At 37.5% G+C, this 21160-nt stretch overlaps 1 protein-coding gene across 2 annotated transcripts in view; it reads left to right on the top strand.

The window, feature by feature from the left end:
• Nucleotides 1–1277: 1277 nt before the first annotated feature.
• AP2B1 (adaptor related protein complex 2 subunit beta 1) overlaps nucleotides 1278–21160 on the top strand; it is a 105212-nt gene continuing 85329 nt past the window's right edge. For both annotated transcript variants that reach the window (XM_019732556.3, XM_019732559.3), the window contains exons 1-5: nucleotides 1278–2489; nucleotides 7227–7286; nucleotides 11998–12103; nucleotides 16775–16910; nucleotides 18635–18880. In XM_019732556.3, the coding sequence (XP_019588115.1) occupies nucleotides 7250–7286; nucleotides 11998–12103; nucleotides 16775–16910; nucleotides 18635–18880 (525 nt within the window). In that variant the 5' untranslated portion in view covers nucleotides 1278–2489; nucleotides 7227–7249. The remainder of the gene's footprint in view (nucleotides 2490–7226; nucleotides 7287–11997; nucleotides 12104–16774; nucleotides 16911–18634; nucleotides 18881–21160) is intronic.

Below are 21160 nucleotides of genomic sequence, written 5' to 3' on the forward strand. Positions count from 1 at the left end.
CAATTAAATTGCAATCTAAATTATAAGGAGCCAGCCATATGAGGAGTTGGGGAAAAAGAATATTAGGCAGGAAGAGCAATACTTGTGGAGGAACTCAGATGGGAAAGAACTTGGTGTATTTGAGGGTTACAATATATATAGCAAAAGGGGAAATGAGGAGTGACTGAAAGGCATAAAATGATGTTAGAGAGACAGACAGGTGTCAAACCATGCAGGGTCTATATAGGCCATGAGAAGGAGCCTGGATTTTAGTCCAAGTGCAATGGGAAGCCATTGAAGGATTTATTCACCAGAGTCATGATCAGTTTTATATTTTTAAGATGACCCTGTAATGGTTATGTGTTTATGTTTACTTTGTGAAAATCCATCAAGCTCTCCATTTATAATGTGTGCACTTTATTGAATGTTTGTTATGCTTCAAAAAATTTAGCAAACAAAAACCTGGTTGCTGTGGATTATGGTTGGGAGGAGAGTTGAGGTTTCTAGTAGTCCAGGCAAGAAGTGATGGTGGCTTGGACTAATGAGATGGAATAGAGGGGATTGGATGAATTTGAGATGTATTTTGAAGGTAGGATTGACAACTGGGAGATGGGTTGGATGTGGCAGTTAAGGCAGAGAAATAAAGAATGACTCCCAGGATTCTGGCTTGAGCAATTTAGTGTAATTTATTGAAACAATCAAAATTATAGCAAATATTTACATAGTAATACTATGTGCAGTTTTAAGTGCTTTACATATACTGATTCATTTCATCCTTGTAACAATATTGTGATTCAGTATTACTATTTTTTCCATTTTGTAGATGAGAAAACTAAAGAAAAAGTCAGAAAGATGGCGAAAACTGGGGGAAGAATAGGTTTGGGGGATATCAGGCAATGAGGAGCTGTTGTAAGTTTTTGAATAGGGAATAGATGTGAATCAAAGTTAAGAATTTTCTGGTGGCATCTTCTTGACAAAATCCACCTCTGTCTGCTGGGAGTTGTACCTGGAACCAGGTTTTCAATCACCCCCACATTCCCTTATGATTTGCTTAATTTGGGTGGGCCATAATTATAGAATTACCCTTCAGTGTGGTTAGCAATTTGGTGGTGAAGTTTGGGGAACAGGTCAAGGCGAGAGATAGAGATGTTAGAGTCATGTGTATAAAAGATAATTGAGCCCATGGTATTGCTAAAGGGATAGTCTAAAGAAAATGTGTGTGTATAGAACTTAAAAAAATATATCTTGCTACTCTCTCCCTCAGATACCATTCTATATCTCGTCTCTTTTCAGCCATACTTTCTTATGAAGTTATTTGTTACTCCTGACTTCATTTCCGCACCTCTCATTCATCCTCAAACTTCTGCAGTGTGGCTTTTGCCTTCATATCTCTACTGATGTTCTCAGCAATGACATCAAAGACCTTTGTGTTGCTAAATCCTTGGACACTTTTCAGCCCTTCCTCCTTATCTCTATGGCAACTGATACTGACTAGTCTTATACATCTATTCTTTCAACAAATTTTGAGGAGGGAGGCTAGGCCTGAGAGATAGAAGAGTGAACATTGATATAGTTCCTATTTTCATGGAATGCTAAAAGCATCCTGAAACATTATAACTGCTTGCTTTTCCTTCTAAGTCTCTGACTACTCTTCTCAGTCCCTTTGAAATTTTGGTTTCTTCAGCTTTTGCCCCATGCTCTCTCACTCTCCACATTAAAAAAAAAAAAAACAACTTTATTTTTCAGTAGTTGTTAGGTTCACAGCAAAATTGAGGGGAAGGTACCAAGATTTCTAGGTTGTGGTTAACAAAAGGAAGTTTTGCATAAGCCCACTTATTACATGTTTTATGTATTTTATCCTCGTTAAGCTTCACAAACCCAAGAGAGATACATCCTTTGAGACTTCATTTCACAGATAGGTAAAGGTTGAGGAGATGTTAAGTAACTTTCCCAGCCTCATTCAGGGCAGAGATTTGAACTCAGATCTGATACCATCTCAACCTTTTTCCTTGCGCCACTCTCCTCTAGTCCCACTGCCCGTGTCTAGTCTTGGGGTGGATCACCGTTGTCCACACTCCTGAACTGACCTGGGAAATTAGCTCAGTTGTTTCTTCTTTAAGAAAGGAACAGGATATTTCACCCTCTCTATGCGTAAGGATTTTAGAAAACTGTGCGAGGAAATAAACTCAGAATGTCAGCTTGTTTAACATAGCCCTTTGGCTAGACAATCATCTGAGACGCGGGTGCCAGGTCTCTCCCAGACCCAGCAAAATCTATCCCCCGGGCTACAGGGAGCACCGACTTCTGGTTCTCACCCGCGCGCGGGGATGACGTCGCGCGGCGAGGTTCTCTAACGTCAGAGTTTCCTGTCCACCATCTTTGTCCCTGGCAAAGTAAGTTTTGCGCAGTGGCTTAGACCTGGAAAAGGAGTCGTGACGTGCAGGAAACCATTACAACAGCACTCGGGCAGTGCTCTCTGGCTGCTGCCGCCACCCCCGCCCTCGCCTCCGGTGAGTTCAAGCTGGCCAACTTTGGGGTGTGTCCCTCCTGGATGGAGAGGGGGGAACTCGAGGGTGGGCTGCAGACCGGCAGAGGAGAGAAAATCCTGGGAGGGTGACCGTTGAGTAAGGAGTGAGCCGTCGGGTGTGACCGTTGTGAGGAAGAGGGCTGGAGAAAGGCACTCCAGCGCTGTGGCGGGGTGCGGGAATCCTCGGGTGCGGCAGCTGGGATGTGGGCGTCGGGGGAGCGGACCGAAAGGATGGATGTGTTCGACGTCCGGGGTTAGGAAGGCCGGAGGTCAGGGGTGTGGCCGGTAGAGGCTGGAGGCCGAGGAGAGAACCAACCCTCGCTGCTTGGCGTCGTTCATTGAGACACTGGGACGTGTCCAGCTAGCCAAAGGGAAAAGGGATTCCCCCAAAGGTTTGTCCATTCATGGGCAAACCTCGCCCGCCTCCTGTAACTTGAGGTAAAGAGACCTCTCTCCCACCTCGTAATGGAGGAGCAAATCCCAAGAATCTTGAGCACCTGAGAAAAGAACAGGAATTCCTGACAGGGGAAGGGAAGAAAAGCTTCAAGAGCTGACCCAGTGTGAAAGAGGGAGAAGCAAGTGGGGATAAATCTTAATCCGGAATTTTTTCTTTCTGGATTTAGGATTTAGCACGAATGATCTGGTTTGAGAAAAGCTGTAGATTAAGCCAGAGGTAAAGAAACTGGAACTTCCTGTTATTTCCAAATTCTTTGAATCCAAGGAATTTATTTATGCTGTTTGTTTTCAAAACAATCTTCTATTTGGGGGACAGGCTTTTACTAAACTCACTTGTACGTTTGATTATGAAGCCCTGTGAATAAAATGTGGCTGCTTGATTAAACTTTGACTTTTGAAAGGAAGTGTTTTTAAAATGCCAAACTGATAATCAATGTAAATTAAAAAAAAAAAAAAAAGTAGAGAAAACGCAGTAAGTTTAGAAAAGGCAGCATGACAAAGAAGGTGGTCTCAGTGAGGAACAATTTAAATTATTAATAATCTTCCTGGTACACTTCTCTTGGTTAGCCTCAGGGTACACTTACAAAGTAATAATAGAAAGCAGCAGATGAACGAGATGCTGCTGGACAGGACGGTGTGTAACACATTCCAATGATGACTAAGCATAGTGGTAAGGTGAGAACCGTTTGCAGGTATCGTCACAGTTTAAACATTTAAGGAAGCAAAAGGATAGTGTGTTCTGCAAACAGCCTCACTGAAAATTGGGTGGTAAAATTAATATAAAGCTAACATTCTGTGAATTAAGACTCAAGAAAGTTCAGTTCTTCCACTTATTTTTTCCTTAAACAGATTCATATTTTAAAGTGTTACATTTTAGGCACGGGTTTGAAGCAAGCTGAACAAGGAATGAATAAGATAGGACATGTTCTCCTTTTTTCCTGCTAGGTTTAAGTTTTCCAGAGTTTATTGGTATTTCAGTTAAAAATTGGATGTAAAACTTTTGAGCTCTTACTGTATAATATTAATACATTACTTTGTAGTCTTATAATATTTAAATGGAAATCACAGGTGTGTCTGTTGTAATTAGGTGTCTTTTGTAATTTCTTATGAGCTAAATGATACCTGAAGATGCTATTGTTACTGCGTTATCACTGAAATATCTGACTAGCACCTCTCACCCTTGTAATAAAAGATTGCTGGAGTGACCTTTCTGCTTTATAATTTGGTTAACTCTTTGGCCAGTTTTTCCATGTAAATACAAGACTGTCTAAAGCTCAACTTTAAGTGAAAAGAAAGGATTTAGTGGCCTCACCAACTCTAATTTAGCTGTCATTTCCCAGAGAACCATTTGAAATTAAGATGCTATTAATGTTTTTCTGGCCTTATTCTCTTTAGGGAGACTGGAAGGAGGAAGAAATAGAAAGAGGCAAGGGACTTTCACAATCTATATTTAGTAGAAACTAGGTTATGTTAAATCTAGATGTATAATCCTGTACTAGGAGACCTTCTCTGAAGTGCAGTGACATCACACTGGGGGCTAGTAAGAGTGATTGTGTGCTTTGACTGGCAGCTTTGTTATTTAACAATGTCCCCAGGCCACCTTGCAAGTCCTCTGAACATCAAGGACTTGTCTGGTTTGATCTGGTAGAAAGGTAGTATGAATTCAGACTCCGAAATGTCTTTCCTTTTTCCTGGGGATCTCCTGAAGGAAAGAGATAGATAGATAGATATTTTTTTTAGGAGTTTGATTTTTGAGACTCTTCCCCAAACACTTGATTTTTTTTTTTTCTTGGGCTCTACATTGGCTGGTTTTTCTTTGGCTTCTAATGCAGGCAACAGTTTTCACCATCCTATGCTTTGGGGAACCTGGTTATGTCCATCTCTGGCATGTGATTAAATGTATCTCATTTAAAAATGATACAAATGGAATTTTTTGAGCTGAAATTCACATAACCTAAAATTAACCATTTTAAAGTGAACAATTCAGTGGCATATCATACATTCAGTTGTGCAACCACCACCTCTTATTTGTTTTTGTTTCAACTGTTTTCATTTTTCTTAGAATTTCTTTTGGCTTAAGGCAAAACTGACTTAAATATAGTGTTTCCCTGCTAAAATGGGTAAGGGATATTTCATTACTGGTGTTTACAACAGTGTAAGCTAAGAGTGATGTTTTTCCTTTCTCTTTGAGAGCAGGGATTCTTAATTTAGGATCAAGTTTACTTGATTTTCTCCTCTGTCCTGAAATTTTGTGGGTGGGTACATTAATCGCTTAGTGTTTAATGAACTTTAAGAACACTTAATGCTCATGATGAATAGGACAAATATATTCCTTGACAATGAGTTTTTTAGGGGAGGTAACGAAATATGTGGGTCATTAATGAAGGCAGAATTTAAGACTAGGTTAATTTAATGTTTAACAGATTGTGTTGAAAACTGTTAAGAATTTAAAATGTGTGTATGTCTATGAGACCTTTAGCAAACAATGATTTTTTGAAGAAACGGTGAAAACTTCAAAGCAGATTTTGTTTTTAAATCTTAAGCAAGTTTTAAGTTTTGATGAGCCTATCGGACTTAGAAGGGCATGATAACATCCAAGACAGACCATAGTGGCCTTGAGCTATGGCTCTTCTGTCAGGCTCTAGTAACCATTTCTGTATACTGGTTTTTCTCTGTGTATGTAAGTGCTTAGATGATAACTTCAGATTTATATTCCTTGTCCTTTATGGAAAGGACTCTGTTCTTCAATTGGCTCACTTCATGTTTAATTTACATTGTGAATGGATTAAATGATTATAACATTCTTTGAATTTTTGCTAGAAAGGCATTGTGAAAATACTGTGTAAGGCCAGCCTCTGTTACAGGTTAATTTTTAGTTATAACAAATACTATCAAAAACAAATTTGTGCATTCTGTAATGATATTTGTGAGTTCTAGCTCACTTCTTTCAACAAGGTAATTCAGTGAAATTCTGGTAAAACCTAAAGTACTATTGTAGAAGGATCAGGACTGTAAATATTAATGGTAAGGATCTGCCTGGAAAGATAGCAAGTGAGTCTCATTTCCCTTAGATTGTCCAAGTAACACATTTTAGAGATAGGATTTGGCTCTTTTTCCTGTTCCTTAACTACATTGATTTGTTTAGTGCGTAGGTTTGCCAAATATATTGTTACTCATGTTGTTTTGACCATGAGCAGGTACCAGGGCATCTGTCCTAAATTTGGTAATAAGTTTTGTTAATGATGGTGGTAAGGAAGAAGATACTCATTTTTGAGAGCAGAAGGATTATTATTAAAAGAAAATTTTAGTTATTCAAAGAAGTCAAGTGCATTGGACAAAGTCTTAGAGTTTCTCAAATCAGAAAACATTTTCTCATTATGTAGGGAGAAATGTGACCAGTCTGTGCTGATTTGTTTTACTGGTAGAGCCCTGTGTCAGCTGGATGAATTCTGGAAATTGGAACAGAAGAGTTAAAAGTTGAGGCTGGGATCTGTGTTCTTTTAAGTTTTAATGCCAGTTCTGATTCTCTTTTGTGTGCAATGTTGACAAATATCTCAGTTTCTTGCCTTGTTTTTAACTGTACACTATTACTCTTTGGGAATACAGTTGGGATAAGTGTAAATTATTGGAAATATGAAAACTATAGTTTAAAAATATTCATGCATAAGGCATGCTCGCCTCTCTAATAGACATTTGTCGTGAAAGAACATTGTTCTACTAATTGAAACTTTTTGGTGGTTTTGAGGTTCCTTTTATTGAAAGTTGAATGTAATGGTGAATAGATTGGCAGAATTGCTTTCTCCCTTGACCAAACTCTGCTTCAGAGTACAAGTTTTGGAGTGACTTCATCTTGAGGCAGGAAAGTAAATCAGATTTTCTTGAAAGGAAAGTAATGGGGAGATCTTTCAAAATAATCTTTGCCTTATCTTAAATATTTGAGTGACTAACTGAAGATGTATTTACAAAGAGGTTTAGCTGGAGGTCTTGAAGGCTTTGAGGAGAAAATTGTGGATAACATCACAAAGCCATGATAGGTTCAGGTTATCACCCCATTCCATTTGGCTTTTGGATTTTGCCCCAATTAGATCCTTGAGGCAAGAAGTTACATTCTTAATTATCTTTGAGTCACCAATGATGGTGGTAAGGAAGAATATACTCATTTTTGAATACAGAAATTCTTGTATATAAATGTTATTAAAATTAATTGAATGCCTTGCTGGACATAAATAACTTGGATAAAGGAATTCTTTTCTCTTTGCTGTAGGTGCACATTAAAAATCCAACACCATGACTGACTCCAAGTACTTCACAACCAATAAAAAAGGTAAGTATGCGAACCTCATCAAAGCTTTGAGATTCTTCAAAAGTTACGGTATTAGATTGTCCCAGTAAAAAAAAAAAAGATTGTCCCAAGTAGAATGTTCCTGACCGCTTAAGACACGCATGTCGTGGACAGTCTCACTGGGGCCTGCTGCTTCTACAGAAAAGTGTTTTGAGGAAATTATTAAAGTATAGGTTTTAATTTGACTTGAAGGTTCTGTTTTAGTAAAAGGAAAGTAAGCAACATTGAGCCATTGAAGATCCATTGATAGATCTGAGCACATTTATTCTCTTTCGATTTTTTACTTGAAAATAAAATAACAAGCAGTACTGTTAAATATAAATATGTAAAAAGTAAAAATGAAAGTTCTCTCCCTCCCTATTCCTGTTCCTGAGGGAAACTCGGTGTTCACCCTCAATCTTTTTCTATGCATATGCATATATATATTAATACATATGATTTTTTAAAATTTATCTTTAAAGAAAAGGGGGTCGTGCAAAACTGCATAGAAACTTGACATTTTCATATCCTTCCAGATAGCGCTACCTCATTCTTTGTCTAGGCTTTGTCTAGATACGTTCTTTATTCTTAGAACAGGGAACCTCTAAAGTCAATATTATGATTTTTAGGTCGTAGATTACTTGAGTAGCTTTGAATTTATTAATCTCATCGTCTTTGTTATCAGAAATATACTGGTTTTTACATATGAGTGTTAGCCTAGGCACTAAGGATTCTTCTTGGGAAAGTCCATCCTCTTCATCTTATGTAAAATTGTTCCTAAATGAAATAGCTCATTTCTAATGCTGTAAATGGCCCTCCCATTAGACAGACCAGTTTAGCTCTTAGTCTGTTGTGTCCATCAGTTGAGCTTTATATATTCTTTGGGATCAGATTTATGTGCTTTTGTATTCAGCAGTCCTTATATTTACTTTAGTATTCTGCGCATTCCTCTTATTCTCCAACAACTTGCCTTCTCAAATGTACCTTTTCTCCTCTCCTCCAGCCGCTGAAACATGACAACCTCTCTGCCCCAGTTTTATCTTGTTTCCCTTGTAGTGTTTACTGGCCTCAGCCTCCTGACTGTCTACAGATTTCCCTAAGTTTGGTCTTGAATAGCATTCTGCAGAGTCCTTCTACTTTGATTCTTTTATTCAGTAAATATTTGAGTGCCTACTATGTACGAGTTACATTTTCTCAACACCCTAACATTGGTGGAGTTTCTGATTAAATATCCTAATTTCCTCCAAACAGAGTAGATGCAAAAGGACACCTAATACCCAGATCTTGGTTTCTAAATATCATTTCTCACTGAAAGGAGTCAGGACTCCTTGGAGAAATGACTGATTCCAGGGCTGGATCAAGGGAAAGTACAAGATGAACCTGAGCCTCTGATACCATAAAGCGAGGGAGTGCTCAAAAAATGATGGCACGTGTCAAGGAGCAGCACAGTTTGAAGGGGTTTCCACGCCAAATCGGAGATAATTTGAGAATTTAAAAAAGTGATCACAGTAGTAGATTGTAACCCACTGAATAATAAATATACACACACTCATAAATCATAGTAGCAATTGATTCAGGCAAGAGTCATCATTGAATCTAAACTAGCTAGCAGGTGAAAGTTTGATAGGGAATGGGATATTTAAATAGTCTCAAAAGTATCTTTTTACAAATTACTTAATGAATTACAAAGGAAAAAATAATAACTATGGTGTCAAAACCTGGCATTGACCACGTTAGCCAAGTATTCAGTATTATCACCAGTAATGGGGAAAATTAACATCATTTTTCTCTTATGTGTTGTACTGAGAAGAACATACCATCAGTTAAGAATAATGCTTGCCGAAACGGATAACCTCAATGTAATCATGAGGGAACACCCATGAGAAACCCAAACTGAGGGCATTCTATACAATTACTGGCCTCTGCTTTTAAAAAAATACTGTCATGAAAGACAAAGGCTGAAGAACTGTCAGATGAAAGGAAACTAGATAGACGTGACAATAAATGTAATGCATGGTCCTAATTGGATCCTGGCCCGAGGGGGCTGGGTGTAAAATTGCTGTAAGGCCATTATCAAGACCTTTGCATGGGGTCTATATGATGATGATGTATCAGTGTTAAATTTCCTGGTTTTGATCACTGTATTGTGGTTACGTAAGGTAATTTCTTGTTCTTAGAGATTCTACACAGACCTTTAGAGCTAAAGAGACATGCTGTCTGCAGCTTAATGTTAAATAATTCAGGGGAAAAAAAGTATATAGAAAGTATAATAAAGCAAATGTGGCATAATGTTAACAGTTGGGGAATCTTGCAACTTTAAGATTAAATGATTTAAAAAAAAGAAAAAGTAGGAGCACATACTATAGTGGCCTGCATTACGCAAGGAGAGCCAGAACATTTTGTAGAAAGTGTAAGCAGATCTGTCCTGTTATGGAGTTATGTAAGGGTAAACAAATTCTTACACAGGAAACTCCATAGTTAGTTGCTTTATTATATCAACTACGTACCAGTCAGCAGCTTTCAAACTTACCTCCACATTGCAATTGTCCAGTGAAATTTAAAACAATACTGATGTCCAAGTCCCACCTCCTCACCACACTCCCAGATACTTGATTTCACTGGTCTGGGATATGGCCTGAGTATGGGGGTTTTTAAAAGCTCCCCAGATTTTTCTAATGTGTAGCCAAGATTGAGAACTTTTGCTAGCTGCTAGAAAGGCTTGGTAAATTTGATAAGGGGAGGAGGAGGGAAAAAAGATAAGAATTTAATAAAGGTGTAGTATGTATCAGATACCGTGCTTCACTTGGTGCCCCTCCTTGGCCCCTCCAAACTCCTTCCTTTCTGTTTTTATTTCTTACACCTCACAAAAGCCTTTAGTCCCTTGCCATTCATTTTCAGCTTTTTCTAATTCTCTTATTCTGAAATGTATGTATTTCTTTTGTTAACATTTTGTGGGCTTCGATGACCAGAATATTGTCTATAATGACATAAAAAGTTATACTTTAAAAACTCACCTAACTCTTCAAGCCTTCTCGGTAATGGGTCCTGATAACCTTTTTCAAATTAGGGACATGTAAAACTTTGAGACTTACAGATGAGTCATGGCTGGGTAAATACCACATTTTTAAAAATGGATAGACTGTGTTCCTTTTACTTCCTGCAACACCCACCAGAATTGCCTCGGTAACATGTTCTTTAAGTTGATGCTATTGGAGTTGGAATAATTTCAGTTACAGCTTGTTTTGATTCTTCAACCCCTGCTGCTATTCACTATTCAGATTTTCTGAAACCCTGCTGCTTGTCTTTTACTGTTCCCAGAAGTAAATAATGGAAGGACCCCCTAAGAGCTGGCTTTGGCAGCAAAGGACTTGGTGAAGAAGAGAATGACTCTTTACAGGGTGCAGCTTTTCTGGCTGGGCTGTTTTTGCAGTTGTCGATTAAGTAAAACAGTTGTGTTTGTAACATGAATTTGATTGCCTTGTTGGCAATGGATATTGAGGTAACAAGCTTTTTTGGTGTTCAACTTCTGTGTTTACAGTTTCATCCTTCCCATTTAGACACTTCAGCAGGTAACGTGGTTTTCTGTACCCACTATTTCTATACTGATGAACGATACCTGGTTAAAATGAACATCAAGAACCGTCATAAAGGCGGAGGAAAATGAGGCAATATTGTAGAAGAGTTTAAGGGTATAGGTGGACAGTTGAAGTGGGAGTAGTCAACTTCTTTTTCATTGGTTTAGTGGTGTATTTTCTTCTTTCTTTTAAAACCAGTTGGAGGGTTGTTACCTTCCCTTATTTCATTCAGCTCCGGCTCTCTGAATATAGGGGAGCCTGGGACATAAAACAGTAGTGACACCATGTCATTTCACAGTGCAGCGCTTGAGCAGTCATTCAAATTGTACCTTTAGGAATGGCTTTGGTTTGTACCATTGTTGAGGCTTCAAGATTATTATTTCTGTTGTTTGATTTGACTAGAATAAAGCATTAGACTCTGTTAGCTTCTTCCTCCTCCTCAACTTCTTAAAGTACTAATTAGAGTAGAGCAGTGATTCTCAACCCTGGTTGTGCATTAAAATCCCTTGAGGGAACTTAAAATATATGAACATACAAGGAGTTCTGCTCCTTGACATTCTGATTTATTTGGACCAAAGCAGGGCCTAAGCGTTGTTATTTTTAAAAACTTCCCAGGTAATAAGGTGTGGCCAAGGTTGAGAACCTTTGGAATCAAGAGACACACACAAACTCTGTCACTAACTCAGTCTGAGACCTTTGAGCCTCAGTTTCTTATCTGTGAAGTTGAGAGTGGGTGAATGACATGAAATCTGGAGTCATTTTGGATTTGAAAGCACTGATTTGTGAACGTGTTCCCTTTCTATATGTAGTTGATTCCCTAGGACCCTGAGATTGTGACGTGAGATCATCGCTTGATGCCATTCTGTCTCCACCGTAGTAAGATATCATGAGACTTGATTTTTCCCACCCCTCTGCCTCCTAAGATCTGGGCCCCCTCCTCTCTGGCCATAACCTAAGAGATGGTGTCCTTATGAGTGGGTCATGATATTCTAGGGATTTGCCTATTCTGTAATTTTTAAGTAATCTTATTTCAGTTGCTGCACTGCCCTTGGTCAGCTGTCGTGTTACTTATTACATAGCACAGTATTCTGCTTCAGTTCTTTAGTCTTGTGGGAACTTATCCACTTGTTCTCTTATAGGAGAAATCTTTGAATTAAAGGCTGAACTCAACAATGAAAAAAAAGAAAAGCGGAAGGAAGCTGTGAAGAAAGTCATTGCTGCTATGACAGTGGGGAAGGATGTTAGGTAAGTGGAATACTCCTAGTGTTGGTAACTTTAGACCCATCCCCTGTTTCATGGCTTTTATTGCTTTTCATTTAAAACTGTTATAATCATAGGACCTGTAAGAATGGGTTTGCCCCTGAAAACATCATCAGGAAGTTTATTTGCTTTTATATTAATTCTGTGATTTAAGTTTTTTAGGGAGAGGATGGGGAGAGAGAAACCAGTTTGATTTTGTTGCATACAGATCTAGCATAAAACCTCCTGAGAGCTGGCACAGTTACAGATCTGTTGCTGAGGTATTTTAGAAAATGATAAAAATATACTGAGAAGCAGAAGCTCATATGTTCTTTAATTGGCTGAAGCCAGTGCCGTCAAATTTACAACTCTACATTTAGTTGCTGAATTCAGGATACAATCAGTGATAACAAAATCCATTTGGGTTTTTGTTTGTTTTTATTTCTGTAATTTGGCAAGACCATTTGGAAATAAGTGAGGATTGTCTGCAGGCCTCTGAGGAGTCCCAAGACCCTTTCGGGGGGTCCATGAAGTCAAAGCTATTCTTATAATAATACTGAGATGTTATTTGCCTTTTTCATTACACCATTGTATGAATGAAGGCAGTGGTGCCAAACTGTAACAGTAGTTACTGTATTCTTGACCACCATGTACTTGGAGGAGAAAAAGGGCAGTTTCATTTAGGACTGTCCTTCATGAAGCATTCAAAATTTATTTTATTAAATCTTGAACCTGTTTAATAATGTGTGATGAAATAGGAATTATGCATAAAACACTTCTGCTGTATAGTAAAGTGTGATGGTTGGCTTGAAAAAAAGCCCTTGCATGATTGTTTGAATTGGGAACACCATTTTTATGTGAAAGAATGATTGACAGACAAATTATAATTAATTAGACTTCAGTATTTGGGAGACGTTTTTATAAAAAATGAATAAAGCGAATCTGTCACTTTAAATGAAAAAAATTGACAGACAAATTTCAAGCTTTAAAGTAAAAATTAGTGTTAGGAGACTTGTAGCTCCCATTGTGAACTTGACAGTTTCTCAATACTTAAAGACTTTTCTGATGAGATAGATTGGTGGTGAAGTTAATAAACGTGATTATTTGCTGTTATATAATGAAAATATGCCAACATCAGGAATATATGCATAACTCATTGAACCAATATTTTCCAAATGACCAGTGCATATATCACAAAATTACTCATGGCTAAAAGATCCAGTAAAAATAAATGATAAATGAATACATTTTAATGTAACCTAATACAAAAAGTCTATTGATGTAGTTTCAGAGTCTACATTGCAACTAACTTTAAGAAACTACCATTTTGTGGACTAGAAGAGGCAAAAGAAAAAACAAAACAAGCTAGTTTGTCTAGCATTAATGTATCAAAGAAGGATAGCCAATTATCTGAAAAAGCTATTAAAGTGCTCCTCCCTTTTCCAATTTATATACGTGCATGAAGCTGGATTTTCTTACACTTCAACCAAAACAACATTCTACAACAGGTTGAATGCTGAAGCAGATGAGAGTCCAGCTGTCTTTGTTTAAACTAGACATTAAAGACTTTTGCAGAATTATAAAGTGATGTCATCTTAATTAAAAAAATAGTAAATTTTTACTTTAAAATGATATATTAATGTGAAATATATTATTATTTAAAATGGATTAATAAAGATTTTTAAATTTCTCATTTTAATTCCTGATGTGGTAAAATATCAATAGGTGTAACCCACATAACAAAAACTCTCTGCGGATCTCAGTAATTTTTAAGAGTGTTTTAAAGGGGTCATGAGACCGGAAAGGTGAGAACATCTTCCCTAACCTGATAGGGAGCTCAGGTAAAAACGGTGGCTATAAGTGGCTCAGTATCTTGTGTTCCAGGTGTTGCTGTTGTGAGGCGGGTTTTTGTTGTTGGAGTTTTGTTAGCATGTAAGCACGTTGGATTCTTAACGTGCTGGTCTGTGACCATCTATGACAGAGCTCGGCAGACTTGCTGTATAGGTCAGGATAGTAAGTACCTTAGGCTTAGCAGGCCAAGAGGCAAAACATTGAGGACATTATGTAGGTAATTTATATCACGAAAGAAAATAATTTTACACAAATATTTTGTTGATGAAATTAAAAACATAATGAGTATAGTTTTTTTTGTACTGTACGTCTATTGGAGAAGTTGGGATCCTTTTTGGAGAGAAGAACAATTTGTTTATTTGGGGTTCAAAGTTAGTATTCTCTCTAGCATCAAATCAGGTGTGAATGTTCATATGTAAAAACCACTTTTAGCTCATCGCTCATATCAAGGTAAGTGGTGGGCTGAATTTGGCCCACAGGCTATAGTTTATCCATGATCTATCTTGTCACTGAAGGTTGGTTGGTTTGTTTGTTTGTTGCCAAGAAATAAATCTGGATTGAGAGCATCAGTACAGATGAGCTGGTAAAAGTCAGCGTCCTTTATTGGTGGGGCGTTTCTGTTCTTACCAGGTTTGTTTCTGTATCCTCCAGGAAAGCTAAAGTCTTTGAGTTTCCTTTTGCATGCTTGGTAAATACTATTTGTTCATCTGTTAGTTGCTGATTGTTTATTTTGTGCTTAGCACTATACCACATGTCATAATTAAAACAAAAGGATAGATGTCTTTTAGCCTTCATGATAATAAAACACAGTTCGGTAATGTACTAGAGGTATACATTATAAGGCTATCAGTTCTATAAAAGAGAGCTGCATGTAAATAGCAATAGTTGCAGTACCCTTCTTGGAAGAGATGAGATTTGTGCTGTGCCTAGAAAGATAGCTCAAAGAAACAGAATAGAGATGAGCTATTGGTAGGTTATCATGTTTCAGTCTCCACTGCAAGTAATCTCAAATTCAGCACTATCCTATAGAAATACAATGCGAGCCACATATGTAATTTAAAATTTTCTGGTGGCCACATTAAAATTAAAGTAAAAACTAGATGAAATTAACTATATTTTATTTAACCCACTATACCCCAGATAGTATCATTTTAGCATGAAATCAATAAAAGAATTATTGATGAGACAGTTTGCATTATATTTTTCATACTAAGTCTTCATATACAGTGTACATATACATCATCTCAGTTTGTACTGGCCACGTTGCAAGCCACATGTGACTAGTGGCGACCATATTGGAGGTTCAGGCTTCTAGCTTTATAGGTTGGTACCTAACAGAACTGTGACTGTTCTTGATCTTGTGCAGATGGTTGGAATTAAATTATTTAGGATCTTAAATTTACTATTAGTTAATGTTTCACATTTATTTACTTGTTTTATAGTTGGTTTGCACATAAACTATTCCCCTAGGAAATGGAAAGAACACTCATTTTTGGAGAGTGTTTATTAGTGTTTGTTAAATATCTACCTGTACATGAAACTACATAAGGTAAACAAGTAGTTTGCCTGCCAGGGCAGAAGTCATTGGTTCATTGGAAATACGGTAGATTCTTTGACTTTGCAATCCATCTTCCTTTTTGTAAATAATTTCTATTTCTGTATATTGGTTTTATATGTGTATGGGAGCTATGCCATGTGACCAATTATTTCTGTCATTCATATTTCTGTAGAAATATATGGACATTTGCTTCTCCTTATTTACTAGTAGTAAGATATTTAGAAGAATTTAAAATTTATAAGGTATTTTGATAAAGCCTTAAGGGGATGTTAACTGCTAACTTCCCTTAAAATTATAGTTAACCTATTTTTTAATAATTTTTTTTAAAAAATTACTGTTAGCCTGTTTTTTAAAAGTGCATCTTACACTTTAAAATCTAGCAGGATCAAACCATCCAAGCTAATGGTGCTACTTTGTGAATGGAAACATAAATTTCTTTCTTTTGGCTCTATAAAAGAATGGTAAAATTATGAAATGACTTGAGCTTGGGAAAAGTATAAACTCCTTTTATATTTGCGCAAAGTGAAATTTTCATTGGTCTGAATGTGTAAAGTTAAAAATAAATAAATTCCACTAAAAGGAAATCAGGGTGTCTTAGAGAAAAGACTTACCCAGTTGTGGAATTTGAAATGTATAAAAGGAGCCTGGATGTAGCATCTTATTCTGCCTGAAAGCAAGGAAGCTATTGAAAATGGCGGGTCCTATCACAAGGACTCAGGGCTGAGTAAGTTCCCACTTGTCAAGGATGGACAAATATAAGCATTAAAAAAATAACAGCTGTAGTGCTTTGAAACTGCAATGAATTGATAAGAATTGTCAGTTTTTTATGTGATAAAGATAGTAATTTTTTTAAAAGATTGCTAAAGATATACACTAAAATATTATATATGAAATGATATGATGTCTAAGATTTGTTTAAAAAGAATCCAGAGCAACTAGATGGGGTAGAGACTGGGGAAGAGAGAGTATATGAAACAAGATTGGGCATGTATCAGTATTTATTTGCAGCTGAATGATGGATACATTGAGTGCATTTTACTGCTTTCTCCACTTTTGTTTCTTTGAAAATATTCATAATAAAAAGTTTTTTAAAAATCTATTTTTAGAGATCTTTAGTAATTCATTTCTATAATTATTATTTTCACTGTAGGGGGCATCTGTCCTTGCATCATATCACTTTGTAAAATAAGGCCATTTCTTCGTGTTTTATCCAACAGCTTGGCACCAACATCTATTCACTTTCCCTTTCTCTTTTTTCTTCTTCTCAGCTCTCTCTTTCCAGATGTAGTGAACTGTATGCAGACTGACAACCTGGAACTAAAGAAACTCGTGTATCTCTACTTGATGAACTATGCCAAGAGTCAGCCCGACATGGCCATCATGGCTGTCAACAGCTTTGTGAAGGTAACTTTTCTCCAAGGACTCACAAGCAATCTCTTCTTCTTCACATAACCTTATCAGAAGTGTCTCTTGATATATAACCTTTTCAGTTAGTGTCTGCATTGCAAGTAAGCAACCTCTGTTCTAAAAGAGGGCCTCTCAAGAAGTACTGGCAGTGACTAGGAATGTGCATGTTTTAAGCCAGCATTTGTCATCCGGTTCAGACCATATGGTGAGCCTTCTGTTAGCTGGGCTTGGTGTGTCCTTGCCAGATGGAAGAAGAAAGCTAGGTGAAACCTCACTGTTTTGTGAACTGACAAAGGCTCACAAAGGCTTCTAAGCCTGACAAAGGTTGGGTGTATTATTGTAGTATTAGTAACTTGGGGCTTTACCTCTTTTAACTGTAGAAATTATGCTTACAGGTCAGAAGTAGTGGAAGTTACAGGAGCTAAAACTTACATTTTTTATTAATAGGCCTTACAACATTTGATTAAATTTGTTTATTATGGGAAATTTCAGACATAGTCAAGTAGAGGGAATAGTATAATAAATTCCTAAATACCCACTTGCAGTTTCAATAGTTACCAACGCGTGACCAGTCTTGTTTAGTTTATACTCCCCATACATACTCTCCTGACCCTCATCCCCTTTCTTAGTGAATAATTTTAAAACAAATCCCAAACATCCTTTTGTTAGGGATTTGTCATTTTATCCTTACGTTTGTCAGAATAAGATCTTTTTAAAACATAACCATAATACCACCGTCATATCTTAATTGACCATTAAAAAATTCCTTAATTGAATATATTCAGTCAGTTTTTGCTCATTAGATTTGATAAACATAATGAGGTTGTTCTTATTAATATATTTTTTTTACTTCTCTTTGTCTGGAATTTAGTCTGCATTTTTAAAAAAGAGAGCATTTCTAAAATTAGGTTCTGTTAAACTGTTTTGAAAAATAACCAATATGCTTTTTTCCTTCTCAGGGAATTTTGGTTCTTTTCCTGTGTTTAGCTACATTGTACAGAATCAGAGAGAACATTTCATTCTTTCTCTCTGGTGGTTCATAAATAAGACTGTGTCATTGGAAAGAATTTAGTTTATATTTTTTGGAAATTAGCTGCATGTAGGTTTATAATGCTTAAAGAAAATTTTTAAAGTAGGGCAATTTAAGGAATGTTCCTTCTTACTAAGTGTTCTATTTGTACTGCATTTGGAATAGCATTGGCTAGTAAAGGACAATGTTTGTTCATCGGGATCTCAGAGATGTCAGGCCCAAACCAGCCTCTGTGCTGTCCTTTGCTTTCTTGGCTGTAGGCCAAACTCTTTTTTTTTCTCCCTACTTGCTGTTTGTGAACTGACAGTGGAGTGGGACACATCTTTCCAATTTCTCTTTTTTTTTCGTGTACCAGACTACAAGGCCAAAGGCCTTTTTTTATTTTTAGGGCAGGTCCACTAATGGTCATAGGAAGGGTAACACCAGCTCACTAGGCTTTTGCTCAACCCTGGGAAGAATTTTGGGCATTTCTTCATTCTGTGTGTAAAACAATTAAATGAATTCCTAATCCATACTCTTAAATTGTCAGTTAAGATTTGTACTTAGGAAAGGAACAGCATGGGAGATTTGGGTTCTGATCGCATCTGGAAGTTTACATCAGTGAAATATTCTTTCATGGCTTATGCAAACTAGACTGTTTACTTTTAGTCACCGTGTATACCTGTAGTTGTCCATGATTGGTTTTTTGTAGGACTGTGAAGATCCCAACCCTCTGATACGGGCCTTGGCAGTCAGAACCATGGGGTGCATACGGGTGGACAAGATTACGGAATATCTCTGTGAGCCCCTCCGCAAGTGCTTGAAGGATGAAGACCCCTATGTTCGGAAAACAGCAGCAGTCTGCGTGGCAAAACTCCATGATATCAACGCCCAAATGGTGGAAGATCAGGGATTCCTGGATTCTCTGCGGGATCTCATAGCAGATTCAAATCCAATGGTAATAAGTTTCTGTTTTTCTAAAGAGAGCAGTATTTAAAATGGGTCCCTTTAAAAAGCATGTTTAAAACAAATCTTACCTTTGGGCCATTGAGCCATAGGTTAGCTGTGGGAAACATGATATTTGTGTGTTCCTCAGATAATTTATCTCGCGAGGTGTTTCTGACGTGAAAACCAAGTACTGAAATACAAGGGTCTTGAAACAAACCTTTGTATCATACTTACCCCTGTATTGGCTCAGAAACAAACCAGTTCTTTCATCATTTTCTTAAGCAGGATTTACCTTAAGCTTACTTCATTTTGTTTTTTTAAAGATTATTTCTTCAGGTAGATATTTGTGGTATTTTCTAGTGATGTGGGAATAGAAACTGAAAGTTACCTTTATTGCCTAATTATTGTAATGCATTCTTCTATAGGAAAATTCCAGGACACGATTCCTTTTAGCCTACTTGTTTATGTGCTAAATATTTGGCAGAACATAACACCTTCCAGTTTTGGGGGCTTTTATTTCTCTTACTGGCATTTTAAACTTTGCCTCTATTATGAAAGGGGAGCCAAGTAGCACAAGCGGTACATTGACTCTGCTGGTCACTAAAGCTCATTTGAATTGAGCTCAACATATCATTGCAAGAAGATGGAAGAACATAGCCACTTTCTCTTCCCCTTTTGCCTAATGCAGTGTTGACTTGGAAGAGAATAACATTAAGGGTTAATCATTAGGTAACCTTTGGATATTTTTTTTTTTTTTGAACTTTTTGAAATAGAGAGTTGGAATTTGTCTTGAATAGACATTTTCTCTCACTTGCAAATTACTTGCTCAGATCTCTGCTTTGACATTTCATTTGGTTCATCTAATTCTTTGGGTAGCTTTGGCTTCTGTTCATTATCCTTTAAGTTTAATATCAAGGTCAAAGGATGAAGCAAGCCACATTTTTTTTTTAAAGGTAATGTGGTGCTACCTACCATCAGGAATCTTTTAACCACCACTTAGGCCTAGACGTGATGTGGGTGTGTATGTGCTTAAACCATGACTTCTGACAGGGTATCACTACCAGTATTAGAAGATTCAGCCCTGCCTTTTTTCCCTCAAGTAGTACCATGTGGCACTTTTTTAAAAAGTCCATAAAGAAATAAATGTGTAAGTCAATAGTATCTATTTTATAGAATGTTTAGCTGGTACCACGTTGTGGTTTTGGCATTGCTTTTGATTCACTTTGTTATTCTGAGCAACTGTTTTTGAAATTTTCTACCGAGGACAAATGAGAAGATGGAAAGTGTTTGGGCATCCAGATGAGCAGGATGTCATGTACCCTCTGGTAGCTCGTTAAATATCCAGTGGGGCTAAGAGTGCGGAGTTAAGCGAAGTGAAACCAAGTTCTAAATCGTACAGGCAATTCCAGTTTGGGGAAAAAAAGGCATCTCTGTACTAATGTCAATTCTTCAAAGCAGAACCTATAAAATTAGGTGGTCAGCGATAGGGACTAACTGAGGCTTTAGTAAAGGCACCTTTTTTTTTGTACCCAAGTACTACTTAGAAATCTTTGTCCAGATCAGTTGAGAGGATGGAACAATTCTGGAACAAGCCTAATTTGTCTGATTTATTCAAAGTTTTCATTGTAGAGGAAGGGCTGGTTTCGTCCAGTCCATAGTATTCACGTAGTATACGTATGCCATTTATATATTTATACTTTTTATTATGGGAATTTTCAAACACATTGAAAATTAGCCCTTTTGCCATGACGGTTGGATATATCTGAATGAATATTTCCATCCACTGACTACGGATGGAAACTTCCATAAAAGAAGTTTAGGAAACCAGATGTACATTTTTCTATATTTTTGTGTTTTTCAAGAATGAATAACAATAGGAAATTTGTGGGGTTTTTTTTTCTTTTTTCCCCTTCTTCCGCCTCTCCCCCGCCTCCCCCTACTCTAGTTCAAGCCGTTGTTTCTCAGTCTAGTTGTGTAGGACACAGCTCCCTGGCCCATGCTGGTGTTAGGAGTTTTGCGCTCCCCCCCAGCTGAGGCAGTCGGTCGCCATTCGTCAGTCGGCTGCTGATAGCAACTCACGGCTGGTCATGCTGGCTGCTGGCCACTCAACGCTGGCCACTGGCCGCTCCTGGCAGCACACGGTAGCCCGCAGCAGCACACAGCAGCCGGCGGCAGCTCACGCCAACCTCCAGCTATTGACGGCAGCCCAACTACAGGGAGAGCCGTTGTTTACAGTCTTAGCTGTGGAGGGCGCAGCTCACTGGCCCATGTGGGAATTGAACCGGTGACC

This window comes from Rhinolophus sinicus, chromosome 12 (genome assembly GCF_057876585.1).
Source record: "Rhinolophus sinicus isolate RSI-liver-muscle chromosome 12, RSI-T2T, whole genome shotgun sequence".
NCBI lineage: Eukaryota > Metazoa > Chordata > Mammalia > Chiroptera > Rhinolophidae > Rhinolophus > Rhinolophus sinicus.